The sequence below is a fragment of the Tenrec ecaudatus genome, chromosome 2 (assembly GCF_050624435.1).
Source record: "Tenrec ecaudatus isolate mTenEca1 chromosome 2, mTenEca1.hap1, whole genome shotgun sequence".
Classification (NCBI taxonomy): Eukaryota; Metazoa; Chordata; class Mammalia; order Afrosoricida; family Tenrecidae; genus Tenrec; species Tenrec ecaudatus.
In genome coordinates this window covers 32,789,245-32,816,136 of record NC_134531.1, presented here as the reverse complement: position 1 = coordinate 32,816,136, position 26,892 = coordinate 32,789,245, and the positions used below count along the sequence as shown (strand labels likewise).

The 26,892-nt window shown below is 45.7% G+C and overlaps 1 protein-coding gene across 1 annotated transcript; it reads left to right on the top strand.

Moving 5' to 3' along the window:
• The first annotated feature begins 1,190 nt into the window (after window positions 1-1,190).
• C1QTNF3 (C1q and TNF related 3) lies at window positions 1,191-26,892 on the top strand. Its single transcript, XM_075542999.1, has 6 exons — window positions 1,191-1,493; window positions 9,845-9,956; window positions 11,683-11,837; window positions 18,750-18,879; window positions 20,920-21,019; window positions 23,667-26,892. The coding sequence occupies exons 1-6, from the start codon at window positions 1,191-1,193 to the stop codon at window positions 23,824-23,826; spliced, it is 960 nt and encodes a 319-aa protein (XP_075399114.1). The 3' UTR covers window positions 23,827-26,892.

The window sequence follows — 26,892 nt, the reverse complement described above, 5'->3', positions numbered from 1 at the left end:
GTTTGGCTTTGATTTGCGCGAATATAATAAAAAGCATCCTTCTCTCCATCTTGACGTTTGCCCCGGAGGCCTGTTTCCTCCATTTAAATCAGAACAGGTCAGCGGGAGAGATAGCCCGGACAATGAACTGTCTCTTTCCAGGGGTATTTAGCTTTTCAGTGCTAATAATGGACATTTTAGACACTCGAGGGTAGGTCTACGGAATGAAGTGGGGGGTCATAATCCTGTGAATCAGGGTGAATTGTTCACCTGACAGGACGAGACCTGGTGAATGGCGACTTCACTTGGGCCCGTAGAAACTCGAGGCAAAGGGACATAAAGGCCAGGGCGGGGAATTACTTGTTTTTACAGAACCCAGAGACCTAGCGCCTGGAGCCGGCTGGTGTGCAGCAGGCAGGTTCCATTCCGGGTGGCCACTGTGTGCTCCCGCCGCAGGGCTTTCACACGGCGAGGTTGCAGCAGGGGAGAAAGATGAGGCTGTCTACTCCCGGGAACAGGGACGTCTCGGCACCTCCCGGGGGCAGTTCCACCCTATCCTGTCGGCGGCGACTCAACGGCAGTGTTTGTTGCTTGAGTTTGGACAAGGGCATCTCCAGGCCTCATTTCTCAGGCACCTCTGGATGGACCCCAAACTGCAATCTTGCAGTCAGCAGCCAAACCCATTGGCTAGTGCCCTGCTGGCCTCATGCAGGGGCTCTCACTGGCGTCTGGAGGGGGCTGGGGTCGGGGATGGGGTTGCAGAGTGAAGGAGCCGGAGCATTCCAGTCAGCCAGCCCGAGCTCTCCGGACCCTGCCCAGTGCCTCCCCTCCCCTCTGGACGGGGTTGAGGGCAGCGAAGCCGGAATTTCCTGGCAAGCGCCAGGGGTCGGTTTTTCCAAAAGGCGTTTCAGCCCGCGACTCCTCCGCAGGCTTCCGTGTCAGCTGGCGAAAGCACAGCCCGGGACACATGTTCTCTGTTGCCAGCTGGCTGCAGATGGTCCCTGAATTCACACTCGTCCCCACGACATGCCAAGGTGTGACATTTATGGGGCGCGCAGCAAGCCGTCTCCCACCCCCCTCCTGGGGCGTGGGAATGGCTGGAGGGGGCTGTTCCGCTGTCACTGGGGCCGCCTTATTTATCACCCACCCCGGGATAAAAGCAGCCCTCGGTGCCGCTCCGTCTCGGAGGCTCTGCGGCGCGGCTGGGAACCATGCTCCGGGGGCTGCTCGTCCGCTGGTACCTGCTGGCTCTGCTTTGCCTCCCATGGTGCCTGTGTGAAGACGAATACATGGAGGTGAGAGGAAGAGCTAAGAAAGCGGTGGCGAGAATAGTGCAAAGCCACCAGCAGACTGGCCGTAGCCATGCCCGGAGGGAGAAAGTGAGAGAGAGGAGCCATCCTAGAAGTGGGACTGTGGATAATACCACGTCTACAGACGTGAAGCCCCTGGGACCGGCTGAGCTCCCGCACCCCGAGGTAGATGACCTAGCCCAGATCGCCCCTCTCTGGGCCCAGGTACTCAGCATTCTCTTCTAGGGATGATTGCCAACGCGGAATGGGGTTGGGGCTTGTTCGCTTTTTCTCGGAGCTCAGATTCCGACGCTGGATGCATCCGAGGAGTTCTCGAAATTAGCTGCCGGCTTTCTGGGCTGCTAGTGGGGCTTCGTGGGAGGGGCCCCGGTGGGTTATGCGATGAGCTGCGAACCCCAAGGCTGGGGATTCAAACCGATCCACCCGTTCATGGGAGGAAGATATGGCTTTCTGCTCCTATAAAGATTTACAGCGTTGGAAACCCACAGTGGGCAGTTCTACTCTGTCCTACAGGGTTCAGATGACTCGGAATTGAGTCTGTGGCAGTGTAATACATTATATAATACGTGTGTGTGCATATATATGCAGGCAAGTAGGACTGTTAGCGTCTGCTGAGTAGAAAAACCAGCAGAGGGATGCTATGCTGTGCCAAAGAGAGCCTGTCTCTGCCAGCCCATCAGAAAGGGGGTGGATGGGCAGCCAGCACCCTTGTAGTATACTAACTTGATTGCTTTCCTGCTCTGCTGGTGCCCACAGGAAAACTGCCAACCTCTGCAGATTGTTGTACATATGAAGGCCTCTCTCCATCAAGAGAGAGGTGGGATACCTTGACACTTCTCAGCGGGGTGCAGTTGCCCTTTGAGTTTGTCAAAAGCAATCGCTGCAAGGCTGCTAGCTGGCCCATTATTTCACGTCAGCCTGGGTTTACAGGGGTGTAAAGTGCCCGGCCTGTTCAAAATGTAATCAGAGCTAAAACAAAGCCAAAAGAACGACACGTATTTTAAATGCAAACTGTAGTGTCTGATGCGGTGTCCGATGTGCAGAGGGCTTGTTTATTTTTGCTCCAGTATAAGTGAGTTCAGCATCTAAGGGAACATCGTGAACTCATGTAGGGTGGCGAGTTCAAAGGTGGAAGCCTCTCAATGTGGCGGGTTTGACACCGTGGCTGTAACAAGGGCTCGTGCAGGACCAGTCAGGGGTCCCTTCTGTTGCCCACAGGGTCCCTCCGACTCTAACAACGACATGGGTGTTACACAAGGCTCCAGCAACCCCATTGTAACGTACAACATTGAGAACAGGAAGAGACACATTGCGACTTACCTTCAGGGCATCCCAAAGGAGATGCAGAGGGGCAGGGAAGGATTGCTCCCAATGATATCATCTCCCAAGAAATTTGTTTGACTGCAAGGATGGACTGCTTGGGGGCCCTGAAACATGTGTGCAGTAGAAATGTAAACCCCTCATCATAGAACGAGAGATTAGGAACGTGTGCCTGAGCAGATGGAGATCACACATTGATGCAGATCAGGGCACAGATTCTGCAGCCTCCAGCTAGGCCCATGGCACAGCTGCCCATGCTGCTTTGTGCCAGGAGGACTCTCCTTTAAGGAGCCACAGGAAAAAGGACATCTCTGCGTGTTGAATGGCACTTTTGAAGATGGCCCTTTCATCTGACAGTTTGGGGGCTAAAGGTTTGTAAGTAGTGGAGATGCTGTGGCCTTCCCACCTCAATGGTGCCCTTGGGCGGTGCAAGCTGTTACCGTGGTGCATGTCCAGGTACAGGAACCCCAGAAGAAAGACCTGCTGATTTACTTGCCCAACATTAGCCATGGGGAAAAATAGTTCTATCGTATAGGGTTCTACTGGGACCCATGGGACCCCCATGAGTTGGAGTTAGCTCCCGGAAACTGTTGCCAGCTGAAAACATAGTAGCTCCCCTGGCAGTCCCAGCGAGAGGCACCTCTGGTTGTCGGGGGGCATCATTCCCTAGCTAGAACGCCTTCTCTCCTGGATTCTTGACTATTTTCAGATAACCCCCAACAGGAGATACTATGGAGATGTAAGTCATGGACATCCTCGAAGCTTTCAATGGATAGGCTCCCTAACTGAATTTTGAGATTGTACTTACACTGCGTTCGCTCTTTCTTCTCTCTGCACTTCTTCCCCTTCTTCGATCCTAGTCTCCTTGTTTTATACCCACTCATTCCTTCACGCACCAAGCATTCCCTGTGCTTCTCCTCCAGGTCAAGCTTTGGGGTGGGGACTGAGGGTTGAGAGATCCACGCACCTCATCTCCGGTCTCCAAATGAAGTCGAACCTGTGCCGTTGAGGAGATTCTGACTCGTGATAAACCCTTGTATTACAGGCTAGAAAGAACTGCTCCCCGAAGTCTTTCTTGGCTGTAATCTAAATGGATCCAGTGGGTGGCTGCAAATGAAATCTTCAGGTTAGGAGTTGAGCACAAACCATCTGTGCCATCTAGGAGCCCTGGTGGAGGTGGAGTTATGCATCAGGCTGCTAACACCAAGGGCAGGAGTTCCAAACCACCCACGGTTCTAGGGGAGAAAAATGAGCCTTCCTACTTCTATAACGAATACTATTCTCAGAAGCCCACAGGGGCAGCTCTACCTTGTTCTATGGGATCACTACGAGTCTGAATCAACTCCATGGCAGTGAGGTTTTCAGTTTGAGGGGCTAGAAGGACTCTAAATCACGCCCCCCCCCCCCCCGCTGACTCTCAGTGGCCCTACAAGAATTCATAGTAGCTGACTGCCACATCTCTTTCCCACAGAACTGCCAATCTTTTGATTAACAGCCAAGCACATTAACCACTGTCCCTCTAAGGTTCTCTTCAGAAGGACTGAGGCTGAATCAAGTCCACTGCAGCTGAGTCAGTTCTAACTCAAAAGTCACTTTATGGGGCAGAAGAGAGCCACTCACACGCCCACCCTCTCCCCTGCTGGCTCCCCCCCCCCCCCCCCACCGGCTGTCAGTCTTTGTAGGAGCAGAAAGCCTTCTCATTTGCTTTTACTTTGAATTCAGAATCTTAAGATCCAGGCTTCAACTTTTTCATCATCAGCAGGACTCTTGTTGGGATAAATCAAAAAATAATTAAATGCACTGTAATGAGGTCAGCGCACAAAGGTGTCAGTGGTGGTGATGGCAGAGCTGGATCCTAAAAGATGAGACGGGCAGTAGGGGCAGCGGTGGAACATGCGTGCCACAATCAGGAGACTCAAGGGGCCGAGAGGAGTTGGTGTGGTAGGAGCTTCTGGCCTCGGGAGGAGCCAGGGAGACTTTCGTGTTATGGACATGGTACAGATTGGGATCAATCCTGTTGGCTGGTTAAAGAGCTGAGGCCTTATTTTACCAGTGTATTTGTTCATTCCTTCACAGCAGGGCAGTGAGGTAATCAGGTTTGTGTTCTAGAGAGATAACTCTGGCTGTGAGCTTAGGGGGAATTAGGCAGAGAGGCTTAGGGTAGACATAGAGACTTATTTTTGTCTCCAACGCTTTCTTGTCTGTGGTCGCTTTCTCAGTTCCCTTTGTCAATCTCCTCTCATCCTCCTGGACATCTGTACCCCCCGCATCCCCCCACCCCCTTTCACACTTTCCTCTCCTTGCTCTTTCCTGTCCTTGATTAAAGATGCTCCTCTGATGATATCACTTAATAACCATTGGATTGATCTGGCTCATGGTCACCTCAGGGGATACAGAGCAGAACTGAATTCCATAGACTTTAATCTTGGAGGAAGCACATTTCCAGGGCTGCTCTCCTGTGGAGCTGTAGCGGGAGTTGCAACTGCCTATATTTAGATTATCAAGCTGATCAGATCACAACCATCTGAGCCAACTAGAGGCCCCACTTAATAATTGTGTGTGCGCGCATGCTTGCGCCATCAAGTCAATACGACACACAGAGATGCCATAGGACAGAATATTACTGGCCTATCTCAGGAACTCACAGGGGTGTTCTACCCTGAGCTATAGGGTCCTTATGAGTCAGCATGGCCTCTATGGCAGTGAGTTTGGCAAGTTTTGGCATAGGATATTCTAGTCTGTTTTCTCTGCAGGATCCAATAAGCAGGTCTTATCCCTTGAGGAGTTGGTGGTGGGTTTGGATGGCTGGCTTTCCAAGTAAGAGCCAAACACTCACCCATTGCTCCACCCAGAGACTCCAGAGTTAATCACCGTGGAACTCAATTCTGAGTAGCTGCACCTAACCTCCATCTGCAAAGTGGGTGGAACTTATCTTAGAGAGAAAGTTCCTTCCTCTCATGTCATCTATTTGAATGGCCCTGCTGTACCTGTTCCATCTGATTTTGGGAAAGCGGTTGATAAATTTTAAAGGTGACAGACATATATTACCTGGAAAGTAATTCCTTTCTTACCTAGAGGAACACTTCTTTTTAAGTGGTTCTCGGAGTTTCTCCACTGATCCAGAAGCATTGTTCCAGCCACAATGGTCCGTGTGACTAATCCTTAAATGACAAGGCCAGAGGCAGGCCCAGGAGATGAAACTTCAGAGGAAGGGAGGGTACTCAGGAGCCGCCCAACTAGTTGTACCCCAGATTCTCTTGTGATTTGGCTCTATGCTCTTGAAGTGCCCTCAAGGCACTTCAGCCTCGTTAGAAACCCCTCCCCCTCCCCAAACACTAGACTCTTAAGTAAAAATATTTCTAAGTGACCATTTACGAAAGACTTCCATATCTTTTTTGCATCTTAGAGCTGGAAAACAACTTTATGACCATCTGATCCAAATGTCTAATTTAATAAACCCCAAAAACTGATGTCAAGCAGACAGTGACTTCACCAAAGTCACGCACCACCCAGACCAGAACCCTGGGACCCGCCCATGGTCTTGGTGACACTTTCAAGGGTTGCAATGTTTCCCTTCTCTTCATAAGCAAATGGTTCCACTTCAGAATGTTTCCCTTCTCCCCTCCCTTCTTCTTCCCCTTAAATCCACTCTTGGCAGAGCCCTGGGTGTCTTGGGGTTTCAAAGGCGGTCTTTCACATTAGCAGAACCAGACCAAGACACCATGGAAGATTCCTCCGATTACATGTTTGCTTTGCGGTGGGGCGGTGCCCGTGTCTTTGATTTTCCGAGTGCCTTGAAATCTCTGATCCCAGGCCAGCTCCTTTAACCGATTCTCTTTTCCTCCATGAGTTTGACAAAGCGGTTTTTATCGGTGCCCACAACCGCAGGCCCAGCGCTGGTCTTGGTGAAGGGACTAGACCAAGAGTTCGTGTTTAGTGGCGACCTCTGGTCACTGGAGATTGGGGCTGTGAGTGGTTGCAGGAGAATGTCTGAGTTGTAAATAGTGTTGGGTGTTCTCCCTGAATAGCTTGGTGGAAACCTTCAAGACAAAAGGGAGGAGAGAGTAAGGAAAATGTCTAAGCTGTTTTTTAAAACGTCAAGTGGAAATGTGCAGCCGAGGGGATAGTCTTACTTTTTGCAGAGAAAATAAGAAATTTAAATTCCCTTTCTCTACTTCCCTCCCTCTTCTCCTTCATTTTTTATATGAAACCTTTGCCAACGACAGCTGTTTACAAAAATCGCATTGAGCCATAATGGATATCCAGGAAGTTTCCACAAATGTTTTATATAACTCAATTAAAAGGCAATGTGCCAATTTAGAGGAAAATCAAAACTTTATAAGCACCTTGAAGTCTTTTGATAATCACCTTCCACCAGAGCTCAAGCTCCTGAGTGGTAAACATCAATTGCAGACATTTATTTTTCACATAAGTAAGCATTTAGCTCAGTGACATCTTTGAGTATATTTAGTACCCGGTAAAGACTACTCTCTAAGTACTTCTAATGGTGGTGCTGTGGGCTAGGCAATGGGCTAGGCAATGGACTGCTAACCGCAAAATTGCTAGTTCAAACCCACCAGTCATTCTGAGGGAGAAAGAAAAGGCTGTCTACTCCCATAATGATTTATATGGACTCAAGGGCAAAGTGGAGTGCCCAGTATTTGTTCAATATTGATTCACTTAATGTGATAATGATTTTTAAGATGTCAAGTGGAATACGAAGCAGAACATCATGTTTAGCTCTTATTGATAAGAAGTTAAACTTACTTTAAAGGTTGGTAGTCAATGAAAGCTTGTTGGATTAATGGATATTTCTTTAAATTTCTTGTTAGTCAATGAGTTGTGTCCGTGTAAAAAGCCAGCCTTATCACCAGTGTTTAAGAACCATCAACTCTTAACCCAACATCACTTGGCTCAGACTCAGGGCCAGCTCACGTGTGTCAGAGCAGAACTTACTCTATGGGGTTAAAATGGCTGGTGTTCTCAGAGGCAGATCATCCAGCCTTTCTTCTGAGATACTGCTAAGGGGGCCTCCAGTCTATGAGCTATCAGGAGAGAGAGAGAGAGAGAGAGAGAGAGAGAGAGAGAGAGAGAGAGAGAGAGAGAGAGAGAGAGAGAGAGAGAGAGAGAGAGAGAGAGAGAGAGAGAGAGAGAGAGAATTAGCTGTTTGCACCCCGGGGCTTCTATCATGAATACACTTAAAGACAGACAAACAAGCCATTTGTCATGAGTTGATTCGGACTCCGGGAAGCCCAAGAGTGTCAGAGTAGAATGTCCTCCAGAGGGTTTTCTGTTTTTTAATTAAGATCATTGTATTGGGGCTCTTACAACTCTCCTGACAATCCATACATCAATTGTATCTGACATACTTGTACATATATTGCCATCATTCCTTTGTAGTTTCTATTGAGCCCTTGGGATCAACTCCTCTTCCCCCCGCCACCCACCCTTGGAGCCCCTTGAGAGATTATAGATTGTTATTATTTTCATATCTCACAGCAACCACTGCCTCCCTTCCCCTTCCCCTCTGGTTTCTGTTGTTCTTTCCCTGGAGGGTGTGTGAGTCTGTGTGTGTGTCTGTGTGTGAGTCTGTGTGTGTGTCTGTGTGTGAGTCTGTGTGTGTGTCTGTGTGTGTGTCTGTGTGTGTGTGTTTATGTGCCAATCATTGCGATCGATAGTCCCTTCCTCCCTTACTCTCCCCCCGCCCCCCTTCCCTTTTGGTATCACTATTCCCATTCCACTTCCTGGGTTCCATGTGCCCTGAGCTTTATCTCTTAGCAAGCTGGAATCTTTGGGAAGTGGATTGCCAGTCCCTTCTTCCAAGGTGCCTTATTAGGTCAAAGGGCCGTTTTTTCAGTGAGTAGCAGAGTGCTTAGCTGCTTGTGCCACCTTAAAACAAAAACAAAACAAGACAAACTCAGTGCCAATGAGTCTGACTCACAGCAACCCTGTAAGGCAGGGCAGAGCTGCCCCCATGGGTTTCTGAGACTGTCAGTCTCTATGGGAGTGGAAAGTCTCATCTGTCTCCCATGGAGTGGCTGGTTGTGAGGGTACACCAGCCCCTAACACATCAATACGTCCGGTAGGTGCAATTGCACAGCAATAATAAGTAAAGATTAGCATGAGAGATAGAAGAGAGGTTGAAATAATGGAGCCAGACACATTTCATGATAGCATGCTTACCTCAGCCTCACTTGATGGTCCACGTGGGGAGAGAGAGAGAGAGAGAGAGATTCATTGCTAACCAAGGCTTTAGTATTTTCTGGGGACATGCAAGTCCCCTAATTACAGGTGAAGATATACATCACAGGGAAGGGTTGTGCTATAGGTAATGCAGTAATGGGAGGGGGAATGACCTAGAGGTATCCACGTAATAGGAAGAGGAGGGATTCGGGGTACATATGTGACAAGATGGGTGGACTCTAGATTCAGGATGACAGCCTGGCTTTGCATGTCACTGCACAGGTTTGACCTGTTCTCTGGCTCACTAGAGAAACCATTATCAGGAGGGGGTAAACCTCTTCTACAGGGACTGCACTGATGGCCTCAAGCCTTTAGGGAGAAGTAGCCCATTGTCCTTAACAGCAGGGAGTTGGGCCCCAATTGTGGTGGGCCCAGACAGTAGCCTGGCAACTGACTGCCTTCGGGGAGGTCACTTGACAATCATTTACCATTTGCTGCAAGCAGTGTCCTAAATCTCACATCTATTTGGGGGAGAGGACTTGGGAGAAATCTTTGTTTTCCACAGCTGGTGCTTGTGAATTGCTGGCCTCACAGTAGCAGCCCAAAGAGTAACCGGTCGCCACATAAGCAATGCTTAATAAACATAATGCAAGTTGGTAATTCCTGTAATTTGAGGGTCTTCTCAATCCAGCTATACTTGGGCTTTTGGTGGTTGGGAAAGAGAGGCAAGGACTATTTCCACCTGATGGAGGGCGGCAGCAGCACAGCACTACCCTGAAACACTTCCCCATCCCTCAGCTCTCAGCACCTCTCACACCCTTTCCCAACGAACTTGTTCTCATGCTGGCTCTCTTGTTACCTACCCAACGCTCCTTAGCTACTCTGACCCTAGACATTGGCATTTCCACCCTCCACCATCTTTTTCTGATGCTGCTGTAAAGTGGTTGAAGTTAAACCGAGACTCACCTAGGGGCCAACACCAGAAGAAATCAGAAAATCCTAATAACCCATGGGTACCTTTCTCTAAAGCTTCTCTTTCTATCTCCCTAAAGTCGCCCCAAGCCGGAGGACTGCCCCCAGATTGCAGCAAGTGTTGCCATGGAGACTACAGCTTCCGAGGCTACCAAGGACCCCCTGGACCTCCGGGCCCCCCTGGCATTCCAGGTAAGGAAAAATTGGGTACTTGCTAGGCTAACCATAGACCCTCTAAACGAAGAGCCCAGGACAAGCCAAAGACCTGCCATCACTTGGGTGTGGGCTAGCGGGCATGCAAAGAAAATCCCTAAGAAAGAGAGTTGGGTACGAGGGCTGGGTTTCCTGAGCTGGCTTAGGGGGAACTTTTCACCAGCGTTATTAATGTTCACTGGCATCGAGTCTGTGATTCAGTCTTTCTGCCACAGGGCACATTATCCCATGGAAACATTTCTATGCTCCTATACCATTGTGTGGTAGGTAGAACATCGTGAAGCTACCCCAAGACCCCTCTAGACATACCTCACAGTCAATTCTATGCTTGATCCTATGTTGCCAAGCAAAGGAACATTCTGGAATGTGCTGCTAGCTTCAACCTGCTGAGGAAAGGGCAACTTAGGCCCCCCTGCACCAGGACCTCAAGCCTCCTATGCTGGACTTTTTGTTGTCGACTCCCCTCTCAGGAAAAACCCCAGGGGAGTCTCTTCTTAGAGTTCAGCATCATGCTACTTGTTCCTGTCTCACTTCTCTTCATTGGCATTTATGACAGTCACATTATCATTGATATCACTAGATGATAAACCTGAAAAAAAGGTGAAGTGGCATGAGGGGGTACCCAAAAGAAAACAATTTTTTTTACCCCAAAGCTATGCATTTATTTTTTTACAAAACACCCTTATCATCTTCGAAATACTCTCCATTACACTTAATGCATTTGTCAAATCTTTCATTTCATTCTTGATCAAGCATGCCACAAGGCTCTTCTGTAAACACGGCCTAAGTGCACCCACCTGAGGGGACTGCCTGCTCGATATGACACCTCACCAGAAGGAGCATGCAAAATAAGCAGCAAAAGGGCCCGGAATTCAGCAAAAAGAAAAATACAGAAAGAGATTTAAATGTAGTCTTTGCATGGCAAAATCAAGCGAAGAGTTGAAATTGCCTGAGTCTTGCTTTCCATGTTATTATTATCTATTTTTTTATCTATGATTTTGTTCAACCACTCCCTCCAGTTGTAAATGTGATACATGTTCATGATAGCAGATGTTAGAAAGACAAGTATTTAGAATGGCTTTAAAAATGACTCCTGGTTAAGCCACTCAGAAACCAAGCAAAAAAAAAAAAACCCCAAACACTCAATTATGCTTATGCAATCTATTCTGGCCCCTGCCCCCAATGGATATAGTTTATTCCGATATATTTTTCCAAACAAAAATAGTATCCTGGTATCCCTATGGATTCATAACCTTTCTTTTATCTGAAAAAAAATGAAGTGGGTTTATATGTCATTCAGTTTTTTTTAATTTTCCCAGTAGTAATTAGTATTTACCTTTAAAAAAAATGTAAATCTTGCCTTTTTGGTGTTGATGGACATTTAGGTGGCTTCTCATTTTTGCTCCTATCAATGATTATGGGGTAATCAGCTCCTACACAATTTTTCATATACAACCTGCTTTAAAGGAAAACAAAGCCCCCACAGAGCAGACTTGCAGCCCTAGAGAGCAGAGGTGCTTCCAGAGCCTGGTGTGCCACTGGGAAGGGGGCTAAGATCCCATGGAAGAGAGGGGTAGGATTTGCAATCCCTTCAGGTATCCAAATCGAATTGGGACATTTAAAAAGGAGGGGGCTGCGTTTGTCTGGAAACAGATGGTGGTATGAGCATAGGGCTTTTTCAAGTGACGCTGTCTGGTTGTTTAAGGAAACCATGGGAACAATGGCAATAACGGAGCCACTGGGCACGAAGGGGCCAAAGGTGAGAAAGGAGACAAAGGCGACCTGGGCCCACGAGGGGAGCGAGGACAGCATGGCCCCAAAGGAGAGAAGGGCTACCCAGGCATTCCGCCGGAACTCCAGGTAAATCACCCTCCCTAAATCTCCAAACCGATTGCCACAGGGTCCATTGCCTCGCCCTCTGCAGGTCCCCAAAACTGGCAGTCTCTAGAGGAGCAGAAAGCCTCGTCTTTCTCAAGTGGAGCGACCAGCTGGTGGGGTTGGAACTACTGCCCTGTGGTTAGCTCCTTTCCTTTCCGGGTGACTCTAAACCTGCCACGGTCACCAGACGCCAGAATCCAAGGGCCTGAGAGATTCCACACCTTTCACAAACCTCGAGGTAGCCTAGGTCTCAGTTTGTTCACCTCCAAGAAGGATGTCTGCATGAGGCTTGTGTTGTTCTTCATATAAATAGAGCTCAAAATGAACAACTTTACCAACATGATGGGGTTCTCGAGGACCGGTCTTTCCTGACAACATGTCCAAAGAATGTGACACAAAGTCTTGATATCCATGCCTCTAATGAGTACTGTGGCCCTGCTTTTTCCAATATAGATCAAAATAAAAAACATTTAGCCACCCATGGCACTTTTACAATTTTCTCCAGCATCATATTGCAAATGCATTCATCAGATTTTCTTATTCAATGTCCAAGTTCACATACATGCGATGTAATGGAGAATACAATAGCTCGGTACAGGCACACCTTAGTCTTCAAAATAACATCCTTGCTCCTCCATACTCTACAGGGAACTTGCGGCACAGACTTGCCTAATGCAATACGTCTTTGGATCTCTTTACTGTCACTTCCATGAACATGGATTGCGGATTCAAGTAAGACAATATCTTTGGCAAGTTCAACCTTTTCCCCATTTAGCATGACCTTACCTACTGGTCCAGTGGCGAGGATTTTGGGTTTCCTCACCTTAGTTGTAGATCATGCTGAAGGTTACAGTCCTTGACCTTCAACAGCAAGTGCTTCAATTCCTCCTTACTTCAGCAAACAAGGTTGGGTCAACTGCATACTGCAGGTTGTTACTAAGCCTTCCTCTAATCCTGATGTCACATTCTTCTTCATATAAGACAGCTTCTCTAATGACTGCTTAGATGACAGATTATACCATGACACACCTTTCCTGTTTAAACATGCAGGACTTCCTGGTTCTGTTCGCACGACTGCCCCTTGATCCATCATGGACATGTGCACCATGAACACAGTGAAGTGTTCTGAATTCCCATTCTTCTCAAGGTTATCCAAAGTTTAGCGTGGTCCACACAGTTGAATGCTTTTCCATAGTTAATGAAACATCTTTCTGGTATTCACAACTTTGACATCCATCTGATATCAGCAATGGTATCCCTTGTTCTATGTTCTCTTCTGAAAGCGACATGAACTTCTGGCAGCTCCCTGTCAAAGTACGGCTCCAATTGTTGGCTGGCCTTCAGCAGAATCTTACTTGGGGGGGATATCCATGATCTTGTTCTCTAGTTTGTGCACTCTGTTGGGTCACCTTTTTTTGGAACGGGCAAAATAAGGATTCTTTCAGTTAGTCAGCCAACTAGCTGTCTTCCAAATTTCCTGGCGCAGATCACTGAGTGCTTGTAGACCTTACTCAGCCTTCTGAAACATGTCCATGGGTCTTCTGTCAATTCACGGAGGCCTGTTTTTAGCTGATGAATCCCGTTGGGTTTGAACTTCTTCCTTCAGCACCATTGCTTCTCGCTCATGTACTACCTCTTGAAATGGTGGACTGGCTACTAGTTCCTCTTGGTGACTCTGTGCATCCTTTCCATCTTATTTTGATGCATCCTGCATCATTCAAATGTTGCCTATAGAATCCTGCAAGGCTTCCATTTGAGGCTTGAATTTTTTCTTAGTTCTTTCAGTTTCAGATATGCTGAGAATGTTCTTCCACCTTTTGGAACCTAGGATTAAGGGAATGAACCACTGTCTAATCAGACCACATCTTTAACATCTTCCTACATTGTTGCACCCACTGTGTCAATCCATCTCCTTGCTGGAAGGTATGCGGAAAGCTGTTCTCCATGGGTGACCCTGCTGGCATTTGAAACATCAGTGTCCTAGCTTCCAGCATCACAGCAACATACAAGCCATCAGAGTCCAATCAAGTGACAGAAGGAGAAGGAGCTCTCTAACACCAAGAAAGAACAACTAGGGGCAGAGCCTGTGTTTAAACCCTAGGTCCCGAGACTGGGAACCCCGTAGACCTAGAGGCAGATTGATGCCAAGTCACGTGGATGTCACCAAGCAGTGGTGAACTCACGGTTATTCAAAAGATGCAAGGACCTTCCTTCAGAGCCAACAGAGAGACAGAGCCTTCCGTTAGTGCTGGGCCCTTAGCCTCTGAAACTATGAGAAGATGGAGGAATAAGGAAGACAGACGAAGAGTCAATGCCTTTTGAATCACGGTTCTGTGGAATAATTTTGAAAGTATCTGTAGGTTGCCAAAAGGACACACAAATCTGTGTTTGCAGAAGTACAACCAGAATGCTCCTTAGAGGCACGTGTTCTCACATATTTTGGTGGTGTGCTCTGGAGAAACCAGTCTCTGGAGAAGGACACCATGCGTGGTGAGGGAGAGGGTCAGTGAGAAAGAGACTGTCACCAAGGTGGATTGACTCAGGGCCTGTAAGAATGGGCTCCAACATTGGAACAAACATGAGGGGCCCAGGACCAGGCGGAGTTTTGTTCTGCTCGGCAGGGGCCACTGAGTCGATACCAACTCAAGGGCACCCTAACAACCACAACAGACTCTGAGAAAAGCAGCTTAGCTCTCAACATCATCCTCCTGTGGGATTTCTCTTTTGCAGCATTAGACAGTGGAGACAGAATTCTACAGCCAACCACCTTTTAAATTTATTTAACCTTATTTCTTTTCCTCAAAAAAACCCCCATTAAATTGAAAACATTCTTTAAGAATCTTTGAAATTGTGTTATACTTACATATACACATATTGAGTTTAGTGTATTGTTTAATCAGAAGGCAGACAACAAAAGAGTATTTTGATCTGATATGGGACTTCACGTGAGAGTATGGAGGGTGTAGAGGGAGTATTTGGGCAGGTGAACTTAGGGAATTATCTGTAAGAACATCTCTTGTTAAATGCTCATGATTGCATGCAAATATTGAGTGTTCTCCCTGAGTGATGTACCAGGAGTGAGTCTTATAAAGTCACTCACCTATCTAAAATTATTAAAAACCAGCTTGATATGGTTGCATATATGTTGCCACCATTATTTTCCAAACATTTACTTTCTATTTGAGCCCTTGTTATTAGCTCTGATTTTTCACCTTCTTTGCCCCCCACCCTCATTACCCCTTGATAAATTGTAAATTATTATTACATTCTAACACTGATCTCGGTCTCTCATCCCCAAAGGTTTCTTCCCCACTTTTCTCCCACTTTCCCCTTAACCTCCTGGTATTGCTACTGCCATTTCTGTGCCTGAGGAGTTAATATGACATGGATTCCTTGTGTCTTGAGCTCTTATCTGTATCAGTGTTCATGCTCTCGTCTAGCCCATAGTGAAAGACAAAATTGGGTTCATGATAGTGGGGTGTGAGGAAGCCTGAGGAAACCAGAGGGATACTGTGTGTTTCATCAGTGCTATACTGCGCCCTGGTTGCCTCATTCCTTCCTTGTGACTCTTGTGTGAGTGGATGTCCCATTGTCTACAGATGAGTTTTGGGTCTTTGCTCCAACCACCCTTGTTCTCAACAATGTTTTTTTTGTATGTGTGTTGGGGTGTTTGGGGTATTCTAACACCTGATACCTGATCCCACTGATGATCACACGGGCTAGCGTGCTTCTACTATTTTGGCTATTTGCTTCACTGCTTGATGGCCATTTGTTTATCTTCAAGCTTTTAAAACCCCAGATGCTATATCTGTTGATAGCTGGGCACCATCGGCCTTCTTCACCACATTTGTGTGTGAGCCCATTTTGTCTTCAGCAATCGTGCTGGCAGTGTGAGCATCACAGAATGCCAGGTTGTTAGAATAAAGGGTTTTGTGCTGAGGGCCAGCCTGAGCAGATGTCCATCCATTTCCTCAATGTATTGACATATTAAGAGATGTACAAAGGCCAATGCCCCTATTTTAATTAATTACTATATGTATATAAGCACACACCTCTGTTTATACCTCTATCCGTAGCTTTACTTCCTAGATAGTCCCTCTGTTTCCTTTTACCTTCCTCTTGGCCCACTATCTTTCTCACCCTTCTTCTGCCCCTTAGTAATTCCTGTCAGCTAGACTGCTGTTGCTCCAACATCCCTGGGATCTCTATGTCCTCCTGGTTGTTTATTTTTATTCACTAGTTGTACCCTTGTCTATGGTATTGTTTGCTCACTGCTGTCTTCCTCTGCTTCTTCCTCCCTCTAAGTCCCTCCTGAAACATTGGCCCAGTTGCTTTATCCTCAGGCTTGCTGCTCATGTATCTTATACAAGCAGGAAAATCATAATAATGTAGGCAGTACAAAAAGAAAACAAAAGATTGAATAAAACAAGAGAGAAAAAAAGGAAAACCATATGTAAATTAAAAAGAGGGAAAAAGATGGAAAAAGCATAGATAATCCCAGGTCTGTCCAGTCACCTTGATGACTATTTCCCCACTGGTCCTGCGGGGTCCCAGGGACTGCCCCTCCTAGCCTGCAGTCTATTCTTGGGGCTCTTCAGAAGCTTTCTTTTTAAAAAATCAGTTTATTGCGGGGCTCTTACAGCTTTTATAACATCAGTCTTATTCAGCATATTTGTACACATGGTGCTGTCATAGTTTCCACAACGTTTTCTTTCCCCCTGAGCCTTTTGTATAAGCTCCTCTTTTTTACAATCTCCCTACCCCCACTTTCCCACCCTTGCGAATACTTAATTATATATTATTATCATTTCATATCTTACAGTGCCCGTTGTCTCTCTTCTCCCACATTTCTGTTATTTGTCCCCTTGGGGAGGGGGGCTAAATACCCATTCCTTGTGATGGGTCCCCATCCATGACCAACCTACTATCCTCATGATATCGCTACTCCCACCACTGTTCCTGGAGGGTTTATCCATGCGTCGAGAGCTCTTATTTTTACCAATGTGTGTTCTCCAGTCTAGCCAGATTTGTAAGATGGAACTGGGTCATGGTAGATGGTGGGGGGGGGGGTTAAGCATTCACCAGTCACCCCTTCCTTATAGCCCTTCTGTTGGGAGTAGATATCCAATTGCATACAGGTGGGCTTTGGGTTTCTACTCCAACCCCCCTTGTTCACATCAATATAATTGTTCGTTTTGGATCTTTTGATACCTGATACCTGATCCCATCAACACCCCATGATCACACAGGCTGGTGTGCTTCTTCCATGTGGGCTTATTGGCTTCACTGCTAGATATCTGCCTGTTTAACGGAAAGCCTTTAAGCCCCCAGGCACCATCCACTAATCTTCTTCACATTTGCTTATGCACCCATTTTTTTCTTCAGTGATCGTGTCGGGAAACTAAGTCTTAAGGAGTGGCAGGTTATTAGAACAGTGTTTTTATGTTAAGAGAGGACTTGAGTAGAGGCCCAAAGTCTGTCTGCTATCTTAGTACTTTACATATAAATATACACACATTGACCTCTATCCATTTTATTATAAATTTACATATTTACATCTATACATTCCATAGCTGTACCTCCATAAATAGCTTTGCCTCCTAGTTCTTTCCTGTATGTCCTTTCACCTTCCTCCTGTCCCAATACATGCTCACCATACATTCAGTTCTCAGTAATTCTTCTGAGATACACTGAACTTGATCAAACCCCACCAGGCATTATACCTTCCTCGCCATCAACTTTAGATCTTTTGTTTCCTTTCCCCCGAGTTTCCTTATCCCTCTCCCCACCCCCTCCTCTCCTATGTCCCGTGGAACCGCTGATCCGATGGTTTTCGCCTCAGGATGATTTGTTCTGCCTATCTTCTATAGATAGACGTAGGCAGAAGCCTTTTCTTAAGAGTGGGACCCAGGATGCACCCTACATTAATGCTGTCTTATTAACATGTAGAATTTAGAATTAATAACTTAGAAATGGAGAACAGTTATATAACCTCAAAAAGTTGAGAAAAAGCACAGAATATTGGGAATCATGAACCTGCCAAATTGACACATTTTTTCTTGGGACACAATTCAATTCATGACAGCTGCTCAGATTCCAGAAAAGGTTAATGTTTACAAAAGGAGGGTGTAATAGATTTTTTTCCAGCATTATTTGATTAAGAAACCAGAGGTAAATAAATGAACTGCTGAGAGTTGGCAATACACAAGCAAATGCGTTATATCTATCTGATGAGTGGTGATTTATTGTTTCAGTTGGAATGAAAATTATTTATGAGAGATGCTGACCTATATTCTTTGTCTATTTTTCTCTTACATTTATGTTCCCCTTATTGGATTTTAGCTGCTGCATATAGGTTAAGGTTTATATAGGTTAAGAGTATTAAGCATTTGTCTCTGATGCAAATTACCAATGTGTTTATAGTTTTAAAATTTTTGCTTAAATTTTTTTGTTACAGAAAATGTTTAATGATGTCTTATCTGTCAACATTTACATATTTGCTAAGCCTAAGAAAGGCTTGCATATTTTTTAAATAATCAAGTGATAAGATATGGTAGAAAAAAATTAAGGATGGAACTTTACTGTATGAGAAGCCTTCCCAAGCACTCTCAACCTTCCTCTAGGGCTGCATACTTTGACCACTGAGGTCTATATTGTTGTTTATTTCTTCTCAATTTGCTTGCGATCTCATACTATGTACAATTTTAATTTTTTTGTGTGTGCAAATCACACTATAAACAAAAACAAACTCAATTCCAACTTATTGCTACTCTATAGTAGACCTGCTCCCAAAGGTTTTCCAGGCTATGAATCTTTACAGGAGCAGATAACTTCACCATTCCTCTCCTACATCATGCTAATTGCCTGCTAATTAATAACCAACTCTTTCTCTAGATTGCATTCATGGCTTCTCTTGCAACTCACTTCAGCAATCAGAACAGTGGGATTATCTTCAGCAGCGTGGAGACCAACATTGGAAACTTCTTTGATGTCATGACTGGTAGATTTGGGGCCCCGGTGTCAGGTAAGACGTAAATGTAAAGGAAAGATTAAAAAAATCTAGTGATGAGGGAAGAAAAACAAGGGATTAAAATAAGAAGGGAGAGAGGGTGAAAGGGGAGAGTGAGGGAAGCCGAGGGGAGAGAAGGTGGGGTAGAGAGAGAAAACGAAAGGAAGGAAGGAGTGAAGAATTCCTTCTGATCCAGTCCAAACAAGCAGGTCATACAGATTCCTAGTACACGAATCTTAATATGAAAAAAATGAGATATATAAAAGTAAACACACAAAAATGGTTACTAAAATTATTAAGTATGACCTGAACAGAATCAAAAGCATCCTAAGAGAGCACAGTGATGCCTTTCTAGAATTCTGTTGGGCGCTGTATTCCAACAATATTGTCCATCCGTTGACTCCCTTGATACTGTTTAAATTTCATCCAGTAGATTTCAAAATGCCCGTTTGATATGTCTCCGTGTTGGGAGTGATGAGATACGGAAGACTGAGTTTCCATGACAGTCATGCAAGATCCAACTAAGAACCACAGTGCAGGCCTGTCATTCTGGTTTCAATATCTATTCTTGTATAGGAAAATCGTGCTTGAGTAGAAGACATATTAACTCCTGTATTTTCAGCTCTTGGCCTTTCATTTACACATCATCTGGTTACTTAATCTGCACTTTTCTTAACTGTTTTTGCAGTCTGTTTTTTATAGTACTCATCATTCCCCCCACCTCCCCCAGAAAAACCAATATTCGTTCCTGTCATTTTTATTTCAATTCTGTCTTCTTGAAGCACTGAAATTGGGGGATTGGGGGGCAGGGAATTAAATGGATAATATTAAGTTTTATAAAATACACAACATTTGAACATATTTAAACCTCTTCCCTAGAGCTCTATAATTTGTATCTGCTGTCACTTTCATCTGAGGGCCAATTTCTAGGCTGTGAGTAGAGACAACTGATTGATATACCTTTTTCTTCACTCCCATTGCACTGGGCATGCATGCCTAGCACTTAATGAAGCATGATCATACTTCTTTTATTTCGCTGGACTCAGAAACTAAAGAGAGCCACAGGCCACAGCTTCTGCCTTACTTGACTGTACTTTTGGAAAAGGTACATGGGACTAGCCAGTACTTTTTCAGGTGTTTCTGGAATTTTTTCCTGCAAGATCTTTAGTACAGAAACCACACAGAAATCAATAAGAGCTTGCTCACTTGGATTTGCTTCTCCAAAATGCTCTCCCAAACCCAAGACAATTTGGAGTTAGGACAATTTTCCCTTTAGCTCGCGTGTCTGATTTTGATTCTTCTTAATCACTCATGGACAGAATTTTCCATGCTGGCGTTTCGATCACTCCAGGCTATATTAAGTAGCTTTCCATTAGGAATCCTGGGCTCGTCAAGAAAATTCACATCTTTTAACATATGCTCGTTTTTTGAGAGTGAAGAGGATCCAGACTTTCATTAACTGGGCCATGCTGCTGAGATCTCTGTTGATTGCATATCATTTTACCCATTTATCATGAATAGCATGAGAAACGACTGGAACTTTTGTTTTCAGAACTAATGAACATTTATTCAATGCGCCAGCACCACCTTGTATTTGGCTAGTGCCTGTGGCATGGTGAGTGAGGTTCTCTATTGTAAGGTTGTACTTGGCAGATTTTGTTGGGTTTTGGAACGCCAGGTCCTCATCCCCTTGAAGGACTTCCGTGATAAATGATGGTGGCAGTTAGCCTAGACCCAGTCATAGCACATGCTCAGCACTTTGTCAGAGGGGAGGGAGAGGCAGTGAGAATTAGCCCACACTTAGCTCTCTCCTTCATGGTTTTGTCATCTGTTGGGGACACACCGTAGACATGTTGGGAGAGCGAACATTTAAAGCCATTTGACGGTGAGAATAGAGAGAAAAATATTCATACAAATATAGGCCAAGACGGAGCTAGGCACAACATAGAAAATGAACAAATAGATGGGATGAGATCTGTCATCGCCCCACTGTCTACTGGTCCCAACAGAGTATGTTTACTCTCACAAACATGGCTATCCCCCTGCTCTTTCCAGGTGTGTACTTCTTCACCTTCAGCATGATGAAGCATGAGGATGTGGAGGAGGTGTACGTGTACCTCATGCACAATGGCAACACCGTCTTCAGTATGTACAGGTGGGTGCTCTTTACCCTCACTGGGATCAGCCAGGCTGCCACCCTGAGCTCTTATCAAATTGACAACAGCTTAAGTTGCTACCACAGACCCCTTCTTCCCACGCTTAGAATACATGTGTGTCCACCCTGCTCCCAAGGGAGACGGTAACTCCCAGTGAGTGCATCCCACTCCAAGATCGCAATCTCTGGGAGCTGAACAGTTCTTTCTGTCAAGTTGGAGTCAGTCCCCAGCAGAGTCAGTCCTTCTGCTGCTAACTGAAACATTGGAGGTTCAAGTCCACCCAGTGGCCCCTTGAAAGAAAGACTTTCTGATTACTTGCAAAAAAAAAAAAAATCCACCCCAGAGAAGGTTATGGTGCTCAGTTCTGCTCTGACACTCACCCAAAGTCAGAATCAACTCAACAGCAGCGGGGTTGTTCTACCACGTCCACCCTCTGGCTCCTTTTCCCTTTTGGCTCCGTTTCTGTCTTCGTGGTCTGCTCTTCTTCATGACCACGTCTCAAGGGTGAGGAGGGTCTCCCCTGGGCAATTCCAGCAGCTCCCTTTCTGTGGGAGCCAGGTGGAGGGGATGCGAGCACATACTTGAAAGTTCCCAGGCTCTTAGGGGCATATTTCATTTAGTGTTACTCCTGGTCCCTCAGACACGTAGTCACCTTGTGATGTATTTGTTCCAGTTAGTGGCCTGCGTTAGTCAACCATGCCCAGTGCTTTGTTCTTGACAGGTGGTCTTCAGCTTTTATCACTCTGCTTCCCTGTTGGCCTGGCTCCGCCTCTCCCTTTAGTGGTGCCTAGCATGAGTCCTTCTGAAACAATAGATTTCAATAGAGAAGGCAATATTTTGAATCCTGATGTGTGATCATGGCATAGACCAGCGGTTCTTAACCTGTGGGTCACCATCCTTTTGGGGGTCAAACGAACGGTTCACAGGGGTCGCCTTATTCATAACAGTAGCAAAACTAGTTACAAAGTAGCAACGAAAATAATTTTATGGTTGTGGGAACACCATAACATGAGGAACTGTATTAAAGGGTCGAGGCATTAGGAAGGTTGAGAACCACTGGCTTAGACTATATCTGTTCAGTTGGAGGAGAGGCCAACTGTATTACCTCTGCTTCCCGAAGTGTCAAAACTTGGTTTTACCAACCTGGTGAGATGCCAACTTCCCAGACCCTCTCTACTTATTTCTTCTGCTTCATACCTATCAGCTCACTTTATCTAGAAACAACTTTTTTAAAGCAGTAAAGAACTCCCCCTTACCACCCCACTGCTTCTCTAACTTAGAGCTAAAGACCTAGTAGGCATTAGGCCAACCTTTCAAGGTAACCCACACTCAACTCTGCTGCAGATCATGATCTGGTGTATATCACTCTTCCACTCCCTTCCCAGCTCCCAATATGTAGTTCCTCACTGCCACCTGCTGGCCAGAAGCTAATACAATATGTGCTAGTTGGAAGCACCCTTCCCTTCTCTAGTACCAATATCTAGGTTAGTCAGAGCAGGCTATGCTGCAGAACATAAACCTTACATGTAATTATGCGAACCTTAGAAAACTCTCCCTCCTTTCCTTCCTTCCTTCCTTCCTTCCTTCCTTCCTTCCTTCCTTCCTTCCTTTCTTTCTTTCTGCCTTCCTTCCTTCCTTCCTTCCTTCTTTCCTTCCTCCCTCCCTTCCTGCCTTCCTTCCTTCCTTCCCCATGGACTAGCCCAGGGTGGATGTTCCAAGTTGCAGCAGGGAGTGGGCTGGGGAGGGTGGAGGAGGGAAGCCTGCTCTTTTCACATCCAGCTGTTAGTCTATGACCTCCAGGGTCCTCCTGGCCCTTGTCAGCACCATTCCAGTCATAATAGGAGAGGGATCCAGAGGGTATTGTGAGAATTTTCTAGAAGTAAACCCCAAACCAAGCCCGGTGTTGAGTTGATTCTGACCCAAAGGGCAGGGTAGAACTTCCCCATAAGGGTTCCCAGTCAGACCCTTTAAGCAGTCACATCTGTCTCCCTTGAAAGTAAGTTTGAACCACCTACCTTTCCATTATCAGCCAGACACTTCACCATGGTGCCAGCGGGACGCCTTAGCGCCTAGAAATCTCACTAACTTACTGCCACTGAGTTGATTCCCGACTCAAGGAAACCCTGCAAGACAGGGTAGAAGTGGCCCTGTAGGTTTCTAAGACTCAGTCTTTACAGGAGTAGAAAGCCTTGGAGTGACTGGTGGTTTCAAACTGTGGACCATATGGTTATCAGTCCAACACACAGCCCACACCACCACCACGGCACCTAGAAACAGCACCGATCATTTTCTCTCACCTTCCATTTAGATAACTTCCTTTCCACGAACACAGGGCTTTCTAGCAGAGGAGAAACAAGCCCAAAGTCACCGACACAAGTCCATTCTTACTCCTGGCAACACAATAGGACAGAGTAGAACTGCCTCTTTGAGTTTCCAAGATGTTCAATCTTTAAGGAGACAGAGACATTGGTGGGTTTGAACCACTGACCTTGTGGTTAGCAGCTCAATTCATAGTCCACTATACCACCAGGGCTCCTCGGAGAGGGGGGGGGGCGAGTTTAAGATTTTGGTGGAAAGCAGATTGTCCATTGCAAGGGCTAAGTCTCTGGTGTCCTCTTTCTTTCTTTGTCCCCCTTCTCCCCTCAGTTATGAAACCAAAGGGAAATCAGATACGTCCAGCAACCACGCAGTGCTGAAGCTGGCCAAGGGAGATGAGGTTTGGCTGCGGATGGGCAACGGGGCTCTCCATGGGGACCACCAACGCTTCTCCACCTTTGCAGGCTTCCTGCTCTTTGAAACAAAGTAACCCCGTGAAAATACCAGCTCCTCTTTGGGGAAGCCTGGTAGCCAAGCTGGTTTTGTTCTGATCTGACAGAGAGTAGAGTTGAGGGTTCTACGTGCTGCATTAAAAAAAATTTTTTTGGTTACATTTGTTAATCATACTACAGGTACACAATTAATGTTGGATGACTCCGCGGCTCAGAAGAACATCGCCAGCACACGGTGTTCCCTTGACTGTTACCCACCGCACCTTTTCCACAATCACTGAAACACTTAGAGGGGAATTCCCTGCGGTGCAGGTACAGACAGACTCCCAATCGGAGAAGCCCTTGACAGCGGGTCTTGACTGCTTGGTCCCTTTTTGCTCTCGGCTTCCAGGAACCTCTCAAGTCTTGGCTCTTCAGAAACGTTCAGAGATGTGGGGCAGTGATAATCATGGAGTTGAGGCAAGAACAGAGCACTTGACAAGACATAGTTCCACACATATCTGCAAAACCCAGGTACACACATTCTTGCACAACCCTAAGACTTAATGCTTTGTTCTAGTAGGTCAATATGCATGAATAAAATATAAATATTAACAATTCCCGATAGCTTTTAGATAGAAAGAGCATTCACAATGTCCACAATGATGTGGCTTCGCCTTTTCTGAAGGCAATTCTGTCGCAAAATCTTATCTTCTAATCATTTTACATTTTGGAAATAGAATTTTTTCATGACCCAGACTTGGGTTTATCAAGCTGAAGCTTAAAAAAAAAACTGTTTTATTGTGGGTAAAAATATATAAAACAAAACACCTGCCATGCCAGCATGTTTGTCAATTAGATACGCAACAAATTATTTGCCATTTGAACATTCTTCACATGCACTGACATGTGACACTGGGTAACTGGGTAAAGTCAGCATGGCACGCAACCAGCACCGCTGTTTCCAACTACTCTACTCTCATCACCATCAGTGCCCTCTGAACAGACCTCCCTCCTCCTCCTCCTGAGCCCTGGAAGTGGCTAGCAACCTTTGGTCTCTCTATTTAGCTATTTCATGTCATAGTGTTACGTAATATTTGTCCTGTTGTTTTGACTTAGTTCACTCCAGATGTTTGCAAGACTCATCCATGTGTCATTTCTCTTTATAACTAATATCCCATTGAATGTATGCATACTCGAAGGCATCCCATATTTTGTTTTTCACTCACCTGTTGCTGGACCCTTGAGGTTGTTTCCTAATGCACTTTGGGATACAAGTTTTGATTTATATCCCTGCTTCCAGTTCTTTGGGGAGTGGGGTACATACCTATGATTGGGTTTTATGGATCAACTGGTAGTTCTACACGCAATTATTTTGTTTTCCTTAGCAACTGTACCATTTTGCATTCTCACCAAGCAATGGTGGCGGGCTCCAATTTCAGACTGAATGTCTCAGCATTTCTTTGGTAGGCAGAGATCTTTGTTGATGCTGCCCTGTAGAAGCAGCTGAGGTCAGTTAAGCCTATTTAAGACAGTGAGAAATCACCATTCCGATCCATTTGGAAGCTGTCTCAATAAGTTTGATCTTTATACACACTGTCCTGGCACATGGAAGGTGCTGTCTTTGTAGTTACATACCATTAGGCCCACACACAGTGGAAGGCCAATTCTATTCAAAAGACACTCAAGGCATTCGCCTAGCTTTCTATTTTGTCAAAATGATATGACTTCCTTGCTGCTCATATCTAATCAATAATCACAGAGCAACTACTAACTACCAAGTACTGTAGGAAGTGCTACGTGTTATCATTGTATTTACCACCACCCCCCAATCCATTCTCAAAGGATTATGCTTTGCCTCAAAAAATCAGATTGACAAAAGTATGTCTAAATTCTGAAGATCATTCCCAAAGAGAGATACTAAGTTGATTTTGCACACAAAAAAAAGCTTCATTGGAAGAAGTGTTTACCCTGATACCGAAATCATATTAACAATGCACCAGAGATGCAATGAGTCCTTATTTATTTCCAATCACGGTCAGAATTTGCACACAGGCTCTCTCACCATGAATTTACTTGTATTGATGGCCCTCTACAGCTGGGGACAGAGAGGCCTACTTAGGGCAGTCTTCTAAGCTAACCAAGGAGCCCTGGCAGTGTTATTGGTGGTTACTTACTGGGTTAGCAAACTGCAAGGTCAGCAGTTGGATTCCATTAGTCTCTCCATGGGCGTGAGCTGGGGGTGGAGTGTGGGGGGGGGCGGGGAGGAGGCGCTCTGCTCTCCTAAAGACTCAGCCTCAGAAGCACAAAGGGGCGGTACTACTGTGCCCTAGAACAGGGGTCCTCAAACAACGGTGTGCGGAACCCCCCCCCCCGCAGGACATTTATCCAGCCCACTGGGTGTTCTTGCCCCCCCTTTTTTTTACTTCAAAATAAGATATGTGCAGTGTGCATAGGAATTTGTTCATAGTTTTTTTTTTAAAACTATAGTCCGGCCTTCCAACGGGTCTGAGGGACAGCGAACTGGCCCCGTTTAAAAAGTTTGAGGACTCGTGCGTGCGCTAGAGCGTTTTGATGAATCAGAATCGACTGGCTGGCAGTGGTTAACAGTTAACTGGCTGCATTCTTTCCCAACTCAGCCTTTGGCTCCTGTCCTTTGATCTGAAAATATTTTCAAATGCTTCCCAAATCCAAATGCAACACCATTTGAGGGTAAATGCCCATTAGCTGTTTATATGTGCTTGACCAGAAATGCTTTGTTTGTGTATATAATTGTCCATTTAGGGCTTTGGCGGGTATGTGGTGCTCCTGTTCCTAAATGTCCTAAGTGTTCCAATAGATGTGTGAATGTTAACATGCCACCCCAAAGGACGTTCCATGTCTGAAGAGCATACACTGTTAATCAGGTGCCAAAGAGAAAGTTTGTGACATGCTATTACATAAAACCATGGCTAGAAAAATGCAGTATGTGACAGATGGAAAGAAACACTACCTTTATTAACTGGTTTGTTTTAAAATGCTCTTAATAAAATTTATCCATAAAAAGTCTGTAAGTCACTCTGGTCTGCTAATGTAAGTTAAGGTGCTCCCATGCAAACTGTAGGACATGGGCACAGTCAGGGGTA

Coding starts and splice junctions, on each gene's coding strand:
- C1QTNF3 (XM_075542999.1), top strand. CDS start 1,191: ATGCTCCGGGGGCTGCTCGTCCGCTGGTACCTGCTGGCTCTGCTTTGC. Junction 9,957..11,682: donor GGGCCCCCCTGGCATTCCAG/GTAAGGAAAAAT, acceptor TGGTTGTTTAAG/GAAACCATGGGAACAATGGC. Junction 11,838..18,749: donor GCATTCCGCCGGAACTCCAG/GTAAATCACCCT, acceptor CTCTTTCTCTAG/ATTGCATTCATGGCTTCTCT.